The sequence below is a fragment of the Trichomycterus rosablanca genome, chromosome 25 (assembly GCF_030014385.1).
Source record: "Trichomycterus rosablanca isolate fTriRos1 chromosome 25, fTriRos1.hap1, whole genome shotgun sequence".
NCBI lineage: Eukaryota > Metazoa > Chordata > Actinopteri > Siluriformes > Trichomycteridae > Trichomycterus > Trichomycterus rosablanca.
Genome location: NC_086012.1, coordinates 5,883,145 through 5,903,301, shown reverse-complemented (window position 1 = coordinate 5,903,301; position 20,157 = coordinate 5,883,145). Strand labels below are relative to the sequence as shown.

The 20,157-nt window shown below is 42.0% G+C and overlaps 1 protein-coding gene across 3 annotated transcripts in view; it reads left to right on the top strand.

The window, feature by feature from the left end:
- gpsm2 (G protein signaling modulator 2) overlaps positions 1–20,157 on the top strand; it is a 55,519-nt gene extending 35,362 nt beyond the window's left edge. For 2 of the 3 annotated variants that reach the window (XM_062988031.1, XM_062988029.1), the window contains exons 3-15: positions 5,841–6,062; positions 7,073–7,208; positions 9,394–9,533; positions 10,178–10,301; positions 11,073–11,188; positions 12,514–12,669; positions 13,382–13,490; positions 13,604–13,733; positions 13,865–13,941; positions 15,207–15,380; positions 15,562–15,733; positions 17,295–17,527; positions 18,327–20,157. In XM_062988031.1, the coding sequence (XP_062844101.1) occupies positions 5,842–6,062; positions 7,073–7,208; positions 9,394–9,533; positions 10,178–10,301; positions 11,073–11,188; positions 12,514–12,669; positions 13,382–13,490; positions 13,604–13,733; positions 13,865–13,941; positions 15,207–15,380; positions 15,562–15,733; positions 17,295–17,527; positions 18,327–18,476 (1,938 nt within the window). In that variant the 5' untranslated portion in view covers position 5,841 and the 3' untranslated portion in view covers positions 18,477–20,157. Of the gene's footprint in view, positions 1–1,581; positions 1,644–5,840; positions 6,063–7,072; positions 7,209–9,393; positions 9,534–10,177; positions 10,302–11,072; positions 11,189–12,513; positions 12,670–13,381; positions 13,491–13,603; positions 13,734–13,864; positions 13,942–15,206; positions 15,381–15,561; positions 15,734–17,294; positions 17,528–18,326 lie in introns of those variants that run through there. The other variant, XM_062988028.1, reaches the window with a different exon arrangement.

Below are 20,157 nucleotides of genomic sequence, written 5' to 3'. Positions count from 1 at the left end.
GTATATAAATTAATGGTGCCAAGAAATAATAAATTTCCAACACCAGCGGCAGCATGAACTGTTGACACAGTCAACAACAAGCAACAACATGCTGTTCCTGACAAATTCAGACCCAGTCTGCAAGTCGCCCTAGACAACCAGACTCGACGAACCAGTGTACCATATTTTTTAATCTTTAACCGTTTTGTTTTGTAAACAACTGCACACTTTAGCCTCAGATTCCTGTTCTTGACAGCAGTGGAACCTGATGAGGTCTTTCTCTAAATGGTTCGATGTGTTGACAGTCTGATTTCCACAACGATCAAGCATGGTTTTTGAATTACCAGGGCTTTTCTGTTTACTTGTGGTAGTCTAGCTATTATCCAATTACTTAAATTATCTTACAAATGCTCATAAAACTTCTGCTCACTGGACGTCCCCGTCCTCTCTCGTATTGTGTCGATGTAGTTTCTTGTATACTTGCTTAAGTATACTTAATATTATAGCCTGTAAATGGAAGCTTTAAGTTGGCAGTGGTAGCTTCGTGATTAAGGTACTAGACTAGTAATCAGAAGGTTGCCGGTTCAAGCCCCACCACCGCTAAGTTGCCACCATTGGGCCTTAACCCTCAATTGCTCAAAGTTGTGTTCAGTCATAATTGTAAGTCGCTTTGGATAAAAGCGTCCGCTTAACACTGAAAATGTAAGTTTGTGTAAGCCTAATGAGTAGAAGTTTGTGGGTTTGAATCCCCACTATGCATCTACAGTTGGAGCAAGGGTTTTTAACTCTTTCGGCTCCAGCGGCGCCATGCGGTGGCTGGTGGCTAGCACTGTCACATTGCAGCAAGAAGGTTCTGGGGTCGATTCCTAGGATGAGCGGTCCGGGTCCTACCTCCCTGTGTCTGAGTGGGTTTCCTCCGGGCGCTCCGGTTTCCTCCAACAGTCCAGAGACATGCAAGTGAGGTGAATCGGAGATACAAAATTGTCCAGGACTGTGTTTGATATTAATTACAAATGTACGGTTTGTGGTTTTGTCAATAGTTAAGATCTACTGGATTCTGGACGTTTTTACTGGGATGTGGGACACTTTTTACTCTGCTTGCTTGTCGCTCGGTGAGATTGGTGTTGGGTAATTGCAGCCACATGACCTGCTTTTTCCTTGCAGTTTGTAGGTCTGACCTGCTTCGATTCAGCTCGAGCGTCAATATTGAACCATCGCGAATGCTCACACACACACACACACACACAGCCTTGCATGTGGTCGCTGTTCAGTGGGTGTTGCCATGGCATTACGTACAGAATGAGGCTTCACACTCGGCATCTTGTGTTCTCTTCACAGTGAGATCCGGAAGACTGCCCTGGATAAAGCACACACTCGCACACGCATGCACGCGTATACACACACCAAACCAAAGCTGACAGGAAACCAGGATGGGTGAGCGTACTTTCCACTGGGACCGTGCTCTCAGAGGACCTCGACAACGGGAACCGACAGAATGTCTCTCTTTTTGGTCTGCGTAACTTAGTTTTAAGCACTTTCTGAACTTTTTCTTTGGACTTACTACCGGCTCTGATTGAGAAAACTGATTTATTATGCACTTCAATGGCTGTAAGTGGCTCAGTGGATAGAATGGGGGATGAGAAGAATTCTCGTGTTTGCTACAGGTAGGCTCATCAGCACTTCTTAATTTTACATTTAATCCAGGATCGTTCTGTTGAGTATATAGAATATAAGGCATCATTTTAATTAGAGGTGAATTGGCTTGTTTTATGCTGTTAGGGTTTTAGGTCATTAGCATTTACAGAATGGTTATTTTATTTATTTTAATACATACACTTATTCCATTGTTATAGTAGTTTTGATGTACACTGATCAGCCATAACATTAAAACCACCTCCTTGTTTCTACACTCACTGTCCATTTTATCAGCTCCACTTACCATATAGAAGCACTTTGTAGTTCTACAATTACTGACTGTAGTCCATATATTTCTCTACCTATTTTTTTAACCTGCTTTCACCCTGTTCTTCAATGGTCAGGACCACCACAGAGCAGGTATTATTTAGGCGCTAGTGGCCGGCCGGGTATCCACACAGACGTGGCTGTGTCTTTGGTAGTGCCCAAAATTTTGAGATGAATTGTCACACTGTCCAGGATATTTCTGCTTTGTGCCCAGTGTTTTCAGCTGGAATTGGGCCAGCCACGACCCTGACCAGGTTTAAGTGATTTATGACAATTAATTGGAAATTGAATTTTTGTATCAGTTTTGTCTTTGATCCTCAAGACAAACTGCATCAATACACACTGCACATGTATGTAATCTCATGATTTATTATGACTGTTTATATTTATTTATTATAGTTTAGTTATATATATTTATTATGATATAATTTATTTAATAATTTCTATAATGCATAATACTTATATATACAAAATATTATATATTTATATTATTTATTATAATATAATTATTTATTACTATAATATAATTTTATATTTGTATTTACACCGACCAGACATAACATTATGACCACTGACAGGTGAAGTGAATAACACTGATTATCTCTTCATCACGGCACCTGTTAGTGGGTGGGATGTATTAGGCAGCAAGTGAACATTTTATCCTCAAAGTTGATGTTAGAATCAGGAAAAATGGGCTAGACGACTGGGTCAGCTCATCTCCAGAACTGCAGCTCTTGTGGGGTGTTCCCGGTCTGCAGTGGTCAGTATCTATTGAAAGTGGTCCAAGGAAGGAACGGTGGTAAACCAGCGACAGGGTCATGGGCGGCCAAGGCTCATTGATGCACGTGTGGTCCGATCCAACAGACGAGCTGCTGTAGCTCAAATTGCTGAAGTGGTTAACGCTGGTTCTGATAGAAAGGTGTCAGAATACACAGTGCATCAAAGTTGCAGGGCTATTTTGGCTGCAAAAGGGGGACCAACACAGTATTAGGAAGGTAGTCATAATGTTATGCCTGATAGGTGTATTATAGTACATTTTATTTAATACTTAATATAACTTATATGTATAATATTATTAGGATACAAATAATTGTCTGCACCTCACTATTTTATGTCTTTTAATTACCTGATTCTGTCTTACAAACCACATAAACAGACCTACACTTCTTGATTTGATCACTTAATTATTAGTAATAACTAGTAATTAATAAAGGTATTTCATTGAATAAAGTAATTTTTTATATGCTCGTGCAAGTACCTCTTGTCTGCATCACCACACGAGTGTACACACCTCCCACACAGGTGTGAGGAGAGACGGGTGCTCCCCTGTCAGAGGAGACCTTTTTTAGCTCCCTGAATATTTGATGTCATACTCAATCATTCATGCCGTATTTCTCTTTGTGTTCACATCTGCTGAACTACACAGTGCGAGCAGCTAAAATGTATGCAACCTTTTTTCTTTCAGGCTTGTAATGATTCTGTGAAACTGATCCAAGCTTGCTTTTTCAGACTAAAACCAAGCAGTGCAATTTGAACAGGATTACGGTTTTACAATTCGTACTATACAGGGCTGGGTGATGTTCAGTGCCAGCCTGACCCTAGATAGACAGACAGACAGACAGACAGACAGACAGACAGACAGAGAACAACTTTATTGATCCTGAAGGAAACTTTGGCCTCCAGTAGTTGAACGAAGAGAAATGAATAGAAATACAAGTAGTTTTAAGTAACAGGGTGGGTGATATAGGAGGAATATAAATAAGATGTACATGTGCAAATTGTGCATCTGGCAATATAATAATACATGATAGAATAATAATAGAAGGAATAACATATAGATATACAAATATATACACACTATCAGCCATAACATTAAAACCACCTCCTTGTTTCTACACTTACTGTCCATTTTAGAAGCACTTTGTAGTTCTACAATTACTGACTGTAGTCCATCTACTGTTTTCACCCTGTTCTTCAATGGTCAGGACCCCCACAGGAACACCACAGAGCAGGTATTATTTGGGTGGTGGATCATTCTCGACACTGCAGTGACACTGACATGGTGGTGGTGTGTTAGTGTGTGTTGTGCTGGTATGAGTGGAGTTTTTAAATACCGTGTCCACTCACTGTCCACTGTTGTAGATGTAAAGTCAGAGACGATCACTCATCTATCGCTGCTCTTTGAGTCGGTCATCTTCTAGACCTTCATCAGTGGACACAGGACGCTGCCCACGGGACGCTGTTGGCTGGATATTTTAGGTTGGTGGACTATTCTCAGTCCAGCAGTGACAGTGAGGTGTTTAAAAACTCCAGCAGCGCTGCTGTGTCTGATCCACTCATACCAGCACAACACGCACTAACACACCACCACCATGTCGGTGTCACTGCAGTGCTGAGAATGATCCACCACCTAAATAATACCTGCTCTGTGGTGGTCCTGGGAGAGTCCTGACCATTAAAGAACAGCATAAAAGGGGGCTAACAAAGCATGCAGAGAAACAGATGGACTACAGTCAGTAATTGTAGAACTACAAAGTGCTCCTATATGGTAAGTGGAGCTGATAAAATGGACAGTAAGTGTAGAAACAATGAGGTGATTTTAATGTTATGGCTGATCTGTGTATTCATATATTGTATTGTATGTATTGCTTCCTGTGGTATTTTGTATTTGCATATTTGCCATGTGTTCCTAGACTGTCTGTACGCCTCCAGTATCACAGTCAAAGCCAAAACAGTACAAACATCAGTACAATTAAAGTATGTTAATTTGAAACTACATTAAAATAGACTATATTTAATAAATTAACACGGTCAACTGTGTTTACCATGCTTTCTAATCACAGATTACAACTGAAGGATAAAACTAATCAGATTAACACAAATTGCTGAGCCTGGCAGGTCGTCTAAGCCCGCTGTGACTTCATTACGTCCGTGTGTTCTGCGGCTTGCATGAACATGTGTTCTTTTTACCTGATGATATTCTTCTAACCTGCTTTAACTGGTTGGGGTTTTGTGAGTGAGCTCTTTGCACAGATTGGCGTTTGCCTGCTTTGTGATGTTTGTGTATTGCCCGCAGTCAGTTTTAGCTAGTACACGCTCTGTGGATGCCTCCTCGGTGGTCGCTTGCGTGTCTCTTTAGATGCCCATCAGATGGCCTGGGTGTTGCGATTGTGAGAAAGGCGGCAGGTAGGCACTCTTACATGGCTATATAAAGAGTTCTTGATTAGGAGAGAGAATTGAATGTTTGTGTCTCCTGTCTGTAGTGTTTTAGTAGGATGGATTACAAGAGGTTTGATTACTTTGCTAATGGTTCAGATGTACAAAACTTGTTAAACCACCTCCTTGTTTCTACACTCACTGTCCATTTTATCAGCTCCACTTACCATATAGAAGCACTTTGTAGTTCTACAATTACTGACTGTAGTCCATCTGTTTCTCTGCATGCTTTGTTAGCCCCCTTTCATGCTGTTCATCAATGGTCAGGACCACCACAGAGCAGGTATTATTTAGGTGGTGGATCATCCTCAGCACTGCCGTGACACTCACATGGTGGTGGTGTGTTAGTGTGTTGTGCTGGTATGAGTGGATACTGATAGAGTTTTTAAATACCTCACTGTCACTGCTGGACTGAGAATAGTCCACCAACCAAAAACATCCAGCCAACAGCGCCCCGTGGGCAGCATCCTGTGACCACTGATGAATGTCTAGAAGATGACCGACTCAAACAGCAGCAATAGATGAGCGATCGTCAGTATGGTTACATGAAAATCAGTTGTGGGTTATACAGCTGGGCAAAGCCATCCATGTGCCTTAATATGATACTCCATTAAGCAAGCGTGTCTTATTTTCTCATTTTGCTGCTAGTTCTTTATGATTTCTGCTCTGCCCCCTGAATGCAGAATGGAGGCCTCATGTCTGGAGCTGGCTCTGGAAGGGGAACGCCTCTGCAAGGAGAGTGATTACAGCGGCGGAGCCTCGTTCTTCGAGGCCGCTATGCAGGTGGGTACAGAAGACCTGCAGGTCCTCAGCGCCATCTATAGCCAGCTGGGCAATGCGTACATCCACCTTCACGACTACGCCAAGGCTCTGGAGTTCCATCACCATGATCTAACACTAACCAGGTACATGCTCATAGTACATATAAAAAACACGTTTCTTTTCTCCAGCATCATTAGGACTTCATTATATTGTTTTTTCTATTTTTCCAATTTTTCTCCCAATTTTCTCCCCTAATTTAGTCATATCCAATTACCCTGATTGCGTTATGCTTCACCTCTCCCGATACAACCCTCCACTGCTGACTTAGGAGCTTTGCAACTGACACACGCATCTTCAGACACGTGTGCAGTACCGACTGCCTCTTTTCACCTGCACGGAGAGCCACACTCTGATCAGCATTATTCCCCGACTCTGCGCAGGTGCCATCAGTCAGCCAGCAGAGGTTGTAATTGCACCAGTTATGAGGAACCCTGGTTAGGCTAATCCCACCCTGTGAACAACAGCCAATCGTTGTTCATGTAGCCGCCCAGCCAGATGTCAGAGCTGAGACAGTTCCCCCACAATCCCAGCTCTGGTGTGCAAGTGTGTTTTACCACTGCGCCACCTGAGTGGCGGATATTCATTATTTTAAGTGTTTTTATGATGTAAATGTTCACATGTAATGTCAGGTCTTATGCACTAGCCCACCTCTCTCTCTCGAGAGAGAGCTTTAGAGCTCTGTAGTTTGAATCCCAAGCGGTGCTAATGATGGTGATACAAGACGCAAAAGAATTGCATTAGGGGAATTAGCAAAATCATTTGCCATGGTGCTCTAAATTGTTGGCTGGTGCATCTGGTTGGCTATGATATGTCTAAAATTAATTGGACATGGATTGTAAAGACAAAAACATGGGTCTATAAGGGATCAGCCAGAAGATGGACATAAAGAAATTATTATTATTAAGGCTTTGAGTGTTCCCGGGACCTAAAGCTTCATTATTGGATGAAGCTTTGCTCAGTCTTGAAACGTTCCTAGATTTGGCTGTCTGAATCTCTTGGAGAAACGTTAGACGTGTATAAAAGTGTGATATAAATGGCTTAACCTCCTATAGTAATCTTTGAAACATTGTTTGATGTGCACATTCCATTACAGGACAACTGGAGACTTGCTTGGTGAGGCCAAAGCCAGTGGAAACTTGGCAAACACACTGAAAGTTCTGGGGCGCTTTGATGAAGCAGTGGTTTTCTGTCAGAGGCATCTGGACATCTGCAGGGATGCTGAGGAGAAGGTAAACACAACACACATCTGTCACATTAATAACTGTGGTGATTTTAAGATTATTTTTGCATCTTTTACCATATCTTTTACATACTTTTATGGTGTGTGTGTGTGTCTGTGCGATTGTTATCCGAATGTTTTGTCCGCTTTTATATAACACATTTTTTCCACATTGCGATTCGTTAATGACAGACCTAGAAATACACTGGCACATCACATCCACCACAAACACATTGGCCTAATGGTGCCCCAAAAAACCCCAAATTGAAGCCGTTCGGGTTTAATAGGGTATCATGAAATGCTCATTCAAAATATTAAGTAAATGTGTTTTTTTTTTTTGTTTTGTTTTTTCCAATTTGGGATTTTAAATGATGGCTTGTTTAAAAGAAAACTACATTAGCCTTATCTCAAATTTTGCCGAACCTCAGACTTCCACCAATGGACAACAAACCCCTTACAAATAACTACATAAAAAAAAATACATTAGATTCACCCCCACGTCAGAAACAAACCCATTATTCTGATATACAAGGGCGGCACAGTGGGTAAGTGGGTAGCACTGTCGCCTCACAACAAGAAGGTCCTGGGTTCGATTCAACAGTGGGGCGGTCCGTTTCCTTTCTGTGTGGAGTTTGCATGTTCTCCCTGTATCTGCGTTGGTTTCTTCCGGTTTCCTCCCACAGTCCAAAAACATTGGAGATACAAAATTGTCCATGACTCTGTTTGATATTAAACTTGTGAACTGATGAATCTTGTGTGATGAGTGAGTACCATTCCTGTCATGAATGTAACCAAGTGTGTAAAACATGACATTAAAATCCTAATATTAACCTGCCTACCTACAGTACCTCGCAACTATAAAAATGGAAAGGAAACTATAAAATGGACCAAATGATAAAGACAAGATAAAAAAAAAAAAGACAGATATTTAATATCCAGTTCTTGCCATTAAATGACACACGTGTTTAACATGGCGTAAAAAACCCAAATAAATAAATAAAATCACAGTAAACTAACAAACATCGTGCATTGTCAGGCTACCATTCACTACTCGTGATCAAAGATAATCCTTCACGGCCGCTCAGGTGGCGCAGCGGTAAAAAGAAACGCGCTGCAACCAGGGCTGAATTCTGAGAAGCGTGGTATCGAATCCAGCCTTGCTTTACCAGTTCGAAGCCGAGTGGCTATATGAGCAACGATTGGCCGGTTGCTCATGTGGGGGGTGGGACAAAGAACCGGATGTGGGTCTCTCTCTGTCAGAATGCGATTGCGTTCTCTGCCGGCTGATTGGAGGCGCTTACACAGAGATGGGAGAGGGTGCCCTTAGGGTGTGTCTCTCCGCATGCAACGCTAGGTGGCGCCAAACTCGTCAATGTGTGGGTGGCAAAGATGCATCTGGCTGCTGCTCGTGTTTCGGAGGGGATACGGGTTAGCTTCAATCACCTCCGTCAGGGCAGGGTTCGGCATAGACAGAGAGGAAGCACGATGCTAATTGAACAATTGGATGCGCTAAAAGGGGAGAAAAAGGGGTAAAAAAAAAAAAAAGAAAAAAAAAAGATAATCCTTCACATTCAGTGATTTTGAAACCCTCAAACCCATCAAAACCCTAGAGTACCCTATAGCAGCGATTCCCAACCTTTTCTGCACCATGGACCGGTTTCATATAAGATATAATTTCACGGACCAGCGGGTAAGGGAGGATTTAATAATATTGCTCACAAATGGTGTAAAATTACCTTTTTTCTCTGCAACGAGACACTGCTCCCACCTATGGGTGACAATAAGACAATAACAACCGAAATAGAAGTACTGAAAACTGTCTGTAATTATGCCTTTTTTCTGTGCGGCCCGGTAATAAATGACCCGGTGGTTGGGGACCACTGCCCTATAGTACCCATGAAAGATAATAAATCTCGCAAATGGTACTACAGTACTTCACACACAATGTCTATAAACTGCACCTTTTAGGCCTACCCCTTTAGTTTTTTTTGTTTTTTGATATATGTTCTTATATTTTCATATATGTGATGCTTGTGATGTTTGTGTATTGCTACTGTAACTCTGCAATTTCACTTCAGGGATCAATAAAGTATCAATCAACACAGTCGCACAGTGGAACGCCGGCTCAAGTGAGAGCAAGACTGTATGGTGTAATATGTAAGATGTTTGATGTGTTTCATATTTACTGCTGGCAGGTGGGGCAGGCCAGAGCTCTGTATAACTTCGGGAACGTGTACCATGCTAAAGGAAAAAGTATCAGCAGCAGTGATTCGGAGCCTGGCAACTTTCCTGAAGAGGTCACTACAGCACTTAATAAAGCAGCAGAGTATTATGAGTGAGTGGCTTCTGTATGTGTAGTTGTGTCATTCTGCTAACAATGCATTATCATCATGCATGGTCATCAAAAATGACTCCTAAACCAGAGTAAGACTATTTTGCTTTATAAAAACACATTTGTCACATTTTTACTTCTGTATATGTCTGGAAAACCGCTAACAACCTGCAGCATTTAAACTAAGTAGGGTACCGAATGAATGATTCCTCCGTTAGGCGTCGCCACAGTTGATTATTCATCCACATATTTGATTTAGCACAGTTTTTACACCAGATGCCCTTCCTGATGCAACTGTATTTATCAGCGCTTGTGAACAGCACTAGGGCCTGGGACTGGCAGTAAGGGTGGCACTAAGTGTTCTCTCAATGGCTAGGTTCACGTAAAGCCACGCTTCTTTAGTATTTAGGCCTTCAGGCACTGCTGTTAACAGCAGCTTGGCTCTTGGTAACAGCTTCAGTACTTGTAGACACACTTAAAAATGTAATAATCATTCAGGCCCAGGACAGCAGATCTCTATAGTTATAATTATCTCTATAGTTTCACATTTAAAAGATTAAATAGAGTTACTTGGTTACCTTAATGAATGCATGAAGTCTATGACGGACTAGTGTTTTATTATTTTCACTGTCTCGGTGTCATTGCAGGGCGAATCTGTGCATCGTGATGGAGCTGGGAGACCGAGCAGCTCAGGGACGCACTTACGGCAATCTGGGAAACACGCACTATCTACTCGGCAACTTCACAAGCGCCGTGGCTTCTCACCAACAGGTGCTTTTATTCACAAACTTTACTAAGAGGCTAAAAAACAATAAATGAATGCTGAAGTAGGCTGTTATCTAAGTTTAAATGCTTAAACTATGGCTAAATGTGGAAACAATGCATATTACTATTGAAACAGTTTAAGCCTTTGCAGCACTCCCTCTAGTGTTGAAGCGGCTATCACCTAATTCAATTTAGTTGACACTTTGCACTCTGTATAAACACCGTCACCATACTTTCTCACCCCCACTTCATCAAGGACTTCACACTACTGGGTCTGAGGTTGCTTCAAATAGAGCTGATTCCAATGAAATAATAGCAAGTGCACATATAGCGCAATATAACAACCATTTGGTGCTCGGGTGACGCAGCAGTCTAGTACACTAGCCCATCATGTGACGAGTTTGTCTAGGGTATTCCTGCCTTGCACCCAGTGTTTTCTGGTGGAACCATACCTGTGTCCCTGACCAGGATAAAGTGGCTGATGAAAACGTAAAGAAAATATTACCATCCTGATTGTTTGGCACACGTGTATACACCTACATATAGAATCAAGAAGTTTCTTTGTAGTACCTAAATATATACATTAACTAAACATTGCAAACACATTGCTGGCTTGTTTACACTGATCTCTTAAGTGATTTAAATAAAACAAATGTACTTTGTTTTGTGTCTATATGTATATATACAGTATATACAGTATATATATACACACACATTGGCATTAATATGAATGAAAATTGTTTATTAATATAATTAAATGTTTTTTTGTATTTTCAGCGACTGCTCATCGCTAAGGAGTTTGGCGATCGGTCAGCAGAACGACGAGCTTACTGTAACTTGGGAAATGCTCACGTATTCCTGGGCGAGTTTGAAAAAGCTGCTGAGCACTACAAGTAAACCAATATTATTTGTATCACTGTTCAATTCATTTATTTCAAGTGTATTAGTGTCTTACCAGAGCGTCTTACAGAAGTGCTTTCACAGTAAACATTTCACTAATATATACACACCGATCAACCATAACATTTAAAACCACCTCCTTGTTTCTACACTCACTGTCCATCAGCTCCACTTACCATATAAAAGCACTTTGTAGTTCTACAATTACTGACTGTAGTCCATCTGTTTCTCTGCATGCTTTGTTACCCCCCTTTCATGCTGTGCTTCAATGGTCAGGACCACTACAGAGTAGGTATTATTTAGGTGGTGGATCATTCTCAGCACTGCAGTGACACTGACATGGTGGTGGTGTGTTAGTGTGTGTTGTGCTGGTATGAGTGGATCAAACACAGCAGCACTGCTGGAGTTTTTAAACACCTCACTGTCACTGCTGGACTGAGAATAGTCCACCAACCAAAAATATATCCAGCCAACAGCACCCCGTGGGCAGCCTCCTGTGACCACTGATGAAGATCTCAAAGATGACCGACTCAAACAGCAGCAATAGATGAGTGATCGTCTCTGACTTTACATCTACAAGGTGGACCAACTAGGTAGCAGTGTCGAATAGAGTGGACAGTGAGTGGACACGGTATTTAAATACTCCAGCAGTGCTGCTGTGTCTTATCCACTCATACCAGCACAACACACACTAACACACCACCACCATGTCAGTGTCACTGCAGTGCTGAGAATGATCCACCACCTAAATAATACCTGCTCTGTGGGGGTCCTGTGGGGGGTCCTGACCATTGAAGAACAGGGTAAAGGCAGGCTAAAAAAGCATGTAGAGAAACAGATGGACTACAGTCAGTAATTGTAGAGCTACAAAGTGCTTCTATATGGTAAGTGGAGCTGATAAAATGGACAGAGAATGTAGAAACAAGGAGGCGGTTTTAATGTTATGACTGATCTGTGTATATATACTGTATATATGTATTTATAAATCTATATGTTTTTTTTTTAAATAAGATGCTATAAAAGCTTAATTGCTTACTAAAAAGGTGGCTCTTTAATCATCTTTTAAAGACAGTGAGAGACTTAGATGTTCGAACAGACAGGGGACGTTTGTTCCAACACTGGTGCTAGTACAGAAACGAGCCTTGATGTGTGTCTTCAAGTTTAATTAATTAATGTAGTAAAACTATGAGTGTTCGTCAATTACATTCATTAAGTAATATAGAACAAGGCACTTAAATACTGTGACTTCTTCAGAATTTATGACTGCTCTTCTAATAGCTCTACTTTTAATTAAATTACTTTATTGGTTATTTTTTAGGAGAGCCCTGTTGTTGGCCAGACAACAGAAAAATCGGGCAGTGGAAGCTCAGGCCTGCTACAGCCTCGGCAACACCTACACACTACTCCAGGACTACGAGAGAGCCATGGATTATCATCTAAAACACCTCATCATCGCTCAGGAACTTAACGACAGGTATACACAATTTTTTTTAAGCTGAAGTATTTGTATTTGTTATAAATAAATGTTTATTTTAGTTACTGTTTGCAGCCTGATTAATTTGATTACATAATACAATGAAGCATCTCAGTTCAGTGTGTTTTCAGGTTCATTTATCTATTGCTTTTGCTTGTACAACTTTAGTCACTAATCTAACGCTTAACTCTATAACACACAGCAGCTAAGAATCTGGAAGGGTATGGTTCTTCCTCCTACAGAGCAGGTTCATGAGCATGGATGGATGGTGGTGTTAGATATTAAACTAAATAATCTCCTGATCATGGGAGCTTGGATACAGCATCACTGTTACACTGTTCCATAATTTCTACAAGCTTCAATGTTCCTAACCTACCCAGCAGCACTTGCTGTTTCTAACTTATCATTTGACCTAATCACTGGCACAATAGAAATGACCTGTCCAATGACATTTAAAACGATAGATGTCTGCATGGCATGTATGGCGTAACTTGCTACACTCACTTTATTTCTTTGCAGTTCGTGTCAGCTACTTGATTAGTTGACTAGGAGGTGAAATCCTGCTTCAGACCCGACCAATTATTGTCTGTTGAGTACTTGACCAGGCCTATGGCACCACTGAGACTCAAGACTATGCGAGACATTTCTTACATTGAACATCTTATTATTGATAATTTTTTAAGTGTATTTCTTTCTTGGATGTCTTTGCTAGGGTTGGTGAAGGTCGTGCCTGCTGGAGTTTAGGCAATGCACACACTGCACTTGGGAATCATGACCAGGCCATGCACTTTGCTGAGAGACATCTGGAAATTTCTAAAGAGGTACTTTTATTTATCTCCTAGTTAAGTTAACCAATAAGGGCCTAGAACTACAAAGCGGTTTATTAGAAATTCTCTGATGATAAACTGAAGTTTATGTTCAAATCTGTTTCCAGACAGGAGACCGCTGCGGTGAGCTGACTGCCCGTATGAATGTTTCTGATCTTCAGACGGTCCTCGGTCTCAGTTATAGCACCAACAACTCGGTTCTATCTGAGAACAAAGAGATTGATTATAACCTGCACGGTAATATTTCAAATCCCTCAGTAATACAGCATTCATAGTAGTCTATAATGACATTCCCTATAAAATACAATGATACAGTGTGCTGCTGTCACAGTGTGTTTAATGTTCACACAATGTAATTGTTTTTACAGGAGCAAGAACCAGGATGAGCAGGCGGCACAGCATGGAAAATCTGGAACTAATGAAACTCACACCAGACAAGCTCAATGTAACTGCTACCTCATACATGATATATTAACTCAAAACTAACCATATCTGTCCTTACAGAATCGACAAAAATACTAAACCATTCAGCAAAATACTAATACTGCTATTACTGATCCAGGATTTAATCCTATTAAAGCTGTTATTGAACCTCAAGACCCTTAGATGCCCAGATGTATAATAAACTCATATATCTAGGACAAATGGCAGATGGAATAGAACACACACCAGAATAATAGACTATACAAAGCAACACATAATGGACATACATAGACAACAGACGTAACTTCACTAAATAAAACAGTATAGCAAAGACACATCACAACCATTCCTGCCCTTTCCCCTTTTCTCCCAAATGAGTAGTATCCAATTTAACCACTTGTAACTTCTGTACAGCTGTAGACCCCTACCCTAACTGACGAGGGCCATACCCAACACAGGCACCCCTTCTGACACAAGTAATAGCTACCCACTACTTCTTTCTTTTTTTTTTACCTGCACGATGCGGGTTCACACAGGGATCGGGCGGCACGGTGGCCTCACAGCAAGAAGGTCCTGGGTTCGATCCCCAGGTTTGCATGTTCTCCCCGTGGGTTTCCTCCGTGTGCTCCGTTTTCCTCCCACAGTCCAAAGACGTGCAAGTGAGGCGAACTGGAGACACTAAATTGTCCATGACTGTGTTCGATATAACCTTGTGAACTGATGAATCTTGTGTAATGTGTAATGAGTAATTATCATTTCTATCAGGGATCAGTATCAGCCTCTGTTTAGGCACTATTGACCAGCCAGCAGCAGCAATTAGGTATCCCTTCAGCCCTCCCATCCTCAGACACAGCCAATCATGTCTGTGTACGCGCCCGACAAGCCCATAGCAGGGCTAAGATTTGAACTCGAAAGCTCGAGCCCTTAGCAGCGGTGTGTTAAACCACTGCGCCACCAGAGCACTCATATGCCCTCTTTAACTTTACTTACAGTGGCTAAGTATTAACCATAAAAACACTCGTAAAACACTGTAAGGTTTGGTATTATATGTTAACCACAATATCCAACAATAATGTCATTATACTGAAATGTGGGTCACATTGGCTGTTTTAACCCCTGTTTAACCAGGTTTAAGTACAGTACAAACATGGCATGGCATTTTTAAACCCATAGTGATGTAAAGCTTGCTTGATTGTGGACAGTAACACTTGTTTCAGCTGCTTCTAATGTATGGCATCTGTAGCTACATACTGAAGCTATGATATAATTTCTGTTTATTTTATACAGTGTCAGAAGTGGGGTAGCGATGTTCTCTGCACACAGACAAAACCCTCATTGGCCAAGTCCTCGTCCAAACTTTTCTTCATGAATCTTCTGCGAGGAAAGAAGAACAGTTCCACTAAAGTCCTGCAGGACACCAGTAACACTCTGCAGATCCCTCGGAACCAGCCTGCTCAGAAGGTGAGTACGCCTGCACAATCTGCAGTAGTCTAATAATACTTAAGTGTCTGCATAGCTGAAAGTCTTACATACATTTGTGAGATTAGAAATTAGGTGGTCTTGGGTATTTTATGACACTGATTATTTTGCAATTGGGGGAAAGTAAATTTGTATTGATTTAATATTCTTTGACTCCCTGCAGCATGTGAGTGCGAATATATTGGGCGACGAAGGCTTTTTCGACCTGCTGAGTCGTTTCCAGGGCAACAGAATGGATGACCAGCGCTGCTCTATTCAGGAGGGAAGAAGTCGCCAGTCAACTGCAACATCCACCTCCATGTCAAGTTTATCTCCTCCTACAAATATGAAAAAATGTAAGTGCTAAAATGTCAATCTAAACAGAGGTTGTTTAATTAGGAACAGCACAAGAGCCATTTACGATTTTATTAACTTTATTAATGTTTGTAAATACACTGTCATCGCTCATGAAGGCAGTCCGGTTTCGTGAGCTGGCTTGGTGGGTATAAAAGGTGTGTGATGGGCTTGTCTGCACACACATCCCTCATTCCTGTCATAAGTAAAACGGGCGATTTATCTGAGTTGCAAAAAGAGATGATTATTGGCTTTCGGGCCAAGGGTGGCAGTATTTCTACTGGGGGTGGACAAATGGCACCATTGCGAATATGGGTCGTGAAACTGCAGAGCACCACATTTACATTTTCAGCATTTAGCAGACACCTTTATCCAAAGTGACTTACATTACAGTTACAGCGTACAGTCTGAGCAACTGAGGGTTAAGGGCCTTGCTCAAGGGCCCAACAGCAGCAACCTGGCAGTGGTGGGGCTTGAACCAGCAACCTTTTATAAATTACTAGTCCTGTGCCTTAACCACTAGGCTACAGCTTGCCCACATGGCACACACCACACCACACGGCATTGATGTGAGAGGAGAACGTCGGCTACGAAGGTGCGCAAGGGCGGACCGACGCGCTACAGTGGAGCAGCTGACCGCCACAATGAACCAGGGGCTACCAGACGTATGTCTAAAGCAACAGTTCAGTGAACCCTACTGCGAATGGCACTTTAAAGCAGACGAATGCTCACTGCACCTCTGCTAATGAAGTTGCATTGGCAGAAAAGGCTTCAATCGTCACGTCAGTATCGAAATTAGACCTCTGATTGACAAAGGGTTGCCTTCTCCGATAAGTCACGTTTTCTGCTTCATCGAACGGACAGACGTTGGCGTGTCAGGCAAGAAACTTCAGAGAACAAACACCCTGCAACCACTGCTGGAGGAACACCAGCTGGTGCTGGCAGCGTTATGCTCTGGGGAATGTTTTCATGCATGTTTGCATTCTCTGGGCCCACGCATCCATGTAGAAGGCACTCTCAACCTCGATCGCCGTGTTTGCTCTACGGATCCTCCCCCACCCCATGCACTCTCCAACAGCTGTGGGATGCACTGCAGTCAGCATGGCTCCAGATATCTGTGACAACCTACCAGGACCTTACTGAGTCACTCCCAGCCCGTCTAGCAGTTGTACGTGCTGCACGCCGCAGTTACTCTGGATATTAGCTGGGGTCATAATTATGCGACTCGATTGTGAGGCGCGTAGATTATTGGTGATTGCTTAGCCGTTGTTCTTTGGTTCTACGCCACACCCTAATTCATGCATCTTTGTCCAGGTTCTACACCTGTGATGTTAAAATGCACATATAAGGACTCAATCCTAAATGCATTGCTGATTGATTATACATAGTGAGGTATTAATGAGTAAGGGTGTAAAAGTATTAAAAACAACACGTCATATTGGTATAGGTCAGGATTTCTTTTATAGTTTTAAGTTTACATCAGATTCTATAACAGTTGTATGTCATTTGACTTTTGATGTAAAACTAATGGGGACATTCTAAATTCTTTGCTTTTTCATATAGCTTTTTCAGAGTCTGCAGTATCACCGGGGCAGGAAGCGTTTCTAGGAGCCCTGGTCAGCGCCCAGAGCCGGAGACTGGAGGATCAAAGGGTCGTAGGAAGTGTGCCAGTCTTGCGCAACTTCCAGTCCAGCCAGAGCTGCAGCAACAGGCAGGGTGTCCTCAGCCAGCTCATGGCCAACGCTGACAACTCTGAACCCGACGAGCACTTTTTTGATATGCTGGTCAAATGCCAGGTAGGACTAGGTGGTCATCAGTCAAGGACATCCCTAGCTTTCTACACTCACTGTCCATTTTATCAGCTCCACTTACCATATAGAAGCACTTTGTAGTTCTACAATTACTGACTGTAGTCCATCTGTTTCTCTACATACCTTTTTAGCCCCCTTTCATGCTGTTCTTCAATGGTCAGGACCACTACAGAGCAGGTATTATTTAGGTGGTGGATCATTCTCAGCACTGCACTGACACTGGCATGGTGGTGGTGGTGTGTTAGTGTGTGTTGTGCTGGTATGAGTGGAGTTTTTAAATACCGTGTCCACTCACTGTCCACTCTTTTAGACACTCCTACCTAGCTGGTTCACCTTGTAGATGTAAAGTCAGAGACGATCGCTCATCTATTGCTGCTGTTTGAGTTGGTCATCTTCTAGACCTTCATCAGTGGTCACAGGACGCTGCCTACGGCGTGCTGTTGGCTGGATATTTTTGGTTGGTGGACTATTCTCAGTCCAGCAGTGACAGTGAGGTGTTTAAAAACTATGCAGTCATACCAGCACAACACACACTAACACCCCACCACCATGTCAGTGTCACTGCAGTGCTGTCCTGGCCATTGATTAACAGCATGAAAGGGGGCTAACAAAGCACACAGAGAAACAGATGGACTACAGTCAGTAATTGTAGAACTACAAAGTGCTTCTATATGGTAAGTGGGACAGTGAGTGTGGAACAAGGAGGTGGTTTTAATGTTATGGCTAATCGGTGTGAAATAAATGTCAACAGTAGATTTTTTTTATTTGTGTTTATGTCTCCCAGGGCTCACGTATAAACGATCAGAGGTGCGCCCCTCCTCCCGCCCCGGTCCGCGGCCCCACCGTCCCGGATGAGGACTTCTTCAGCCTCATCATCCGCTCTCAGGCCAAGAGAATAGACGAGCAACGGGTCACGCTGCCGTCCATGCGCTGAAAACCGTTTTTCTTTTGCAGATGTGGTTTCTTTGTTAAACTCCTTGATATGATATTGAATGTGTATCGAAGAAGCACAGCCCCAACCCCAATGCACAATACATCACTAGCACTAATATAACTATGGAAGTGTTCTCTTAGCTACGTACTGTAAAGACTGCGAATATTAAATCCTGTACAGTGCTCTTGGACTGCATTGTGAGATCCTTAAATCTTACAAATAATTTGTATGCATCACTGAAAAGGACCTTCCACAACATTCAGCATTGTAGCAGCTATTTTACTACATGGGTTTATGAATATAGTTATATTTTTTAAAAATTTTATGTCATACAGATACAGTTTGCTTTGTGCTATTATAAGGGGAAATATGTATTTTGTGTATGTTTTTATTAACACGAGGTGACTACACTGATCAGCCATAACATTAAAACCACTTACCATACAGAAGCACTTTGTAGTTCTACAATTACTGACTGTAGTCATCTGTTTCTCTGCATGCTTTGTTAGCCCCCTTTCATGCTGTTCTTCAATGGTCAGCACTGCAGTGACACTGACATGGTGGTGGTGTGTTAGTGTGTGTTGTGCTGGTATGTGTGGATCAGACACAGCAGCGCTGCTGGAGTTTTTAAACACCTCACTGTCACTGCTGGACTGAGAATAGTCCACCAACTAAAAATATCCAGCCAACAGCCCCGTAGGCAGCATCCTGTGACCACTGATGAAGGTCTAAAAGATGACCGACTCAAACTCAATATTTACGTTTACAATTACATTTTCGGCATTTAGGAGACGCTTTTATCCAAAGCGACTTACAGTATTGTGACAGTATACAGTCTGAGCAATTGAGGGTTAAGGGTCTTGCTCAAGGGCCCAACAGTGGCAAACTGGCAGTGGTGGGGCTTGAACCGGCAACCTTTTGGTTACTAGTCCAGTACCTTAACCACTAGGGTACAACTGCCCCCTCAATAGATGAGCGATAGTCTCTGACTACATCTACAAGGTGGACCAACTAGGTAGGAGGATCACTCATACCAGTACAACACACACTAACACACCACCACCATGTCAGTGTCACTGCAGTGCTGAGAATGATCCACCACCTGTGGGGGTCCTGACCATTTAAGAACAGGGTGAAAGCAGGCTAAAAAAGCATGCAGAGAAACAGTTGGACTACAGTCAGTAATTGTAGAACTACTAAGTGCTCCTATATGGTAAGTGGAGCTGATAAAATGGACAGTGAGTGTAGAAACAAGCAGGTGGTTTTAATGTTATGGCTGATCAGTGTAATATGGGTCTAGATGCATTTCTGCTTTTTATTTATGTTTATTACTTTTAGCATGAAGAGTTTATATGAGAAGATGAATGACTTTTTAAAGAAACGTTTAAAGATCTTGACCAGCTAATTTGATCATTTTCTGTTAGGTTAGCTAATGTGGCTATTCAAAATTAACATGCTTCCATGAAGAATGTATCAGGATTTTTAGTATCACAGTAGCATTTGTGTAAATATGATGTGGTAAATAGAAGAAACAGCAAAGGGAAAGTGTGGTTCTGCTTTGTCAGTCTGTTTGGGATTTGAATGTGTATCTACCAGTGTTTTGGGTTTTTTGGTGCCGACTTACTTGATGTAAATGCAATGAAAACTTGACCAATGCTGGTAAATTAAAAAAAAAAATGGA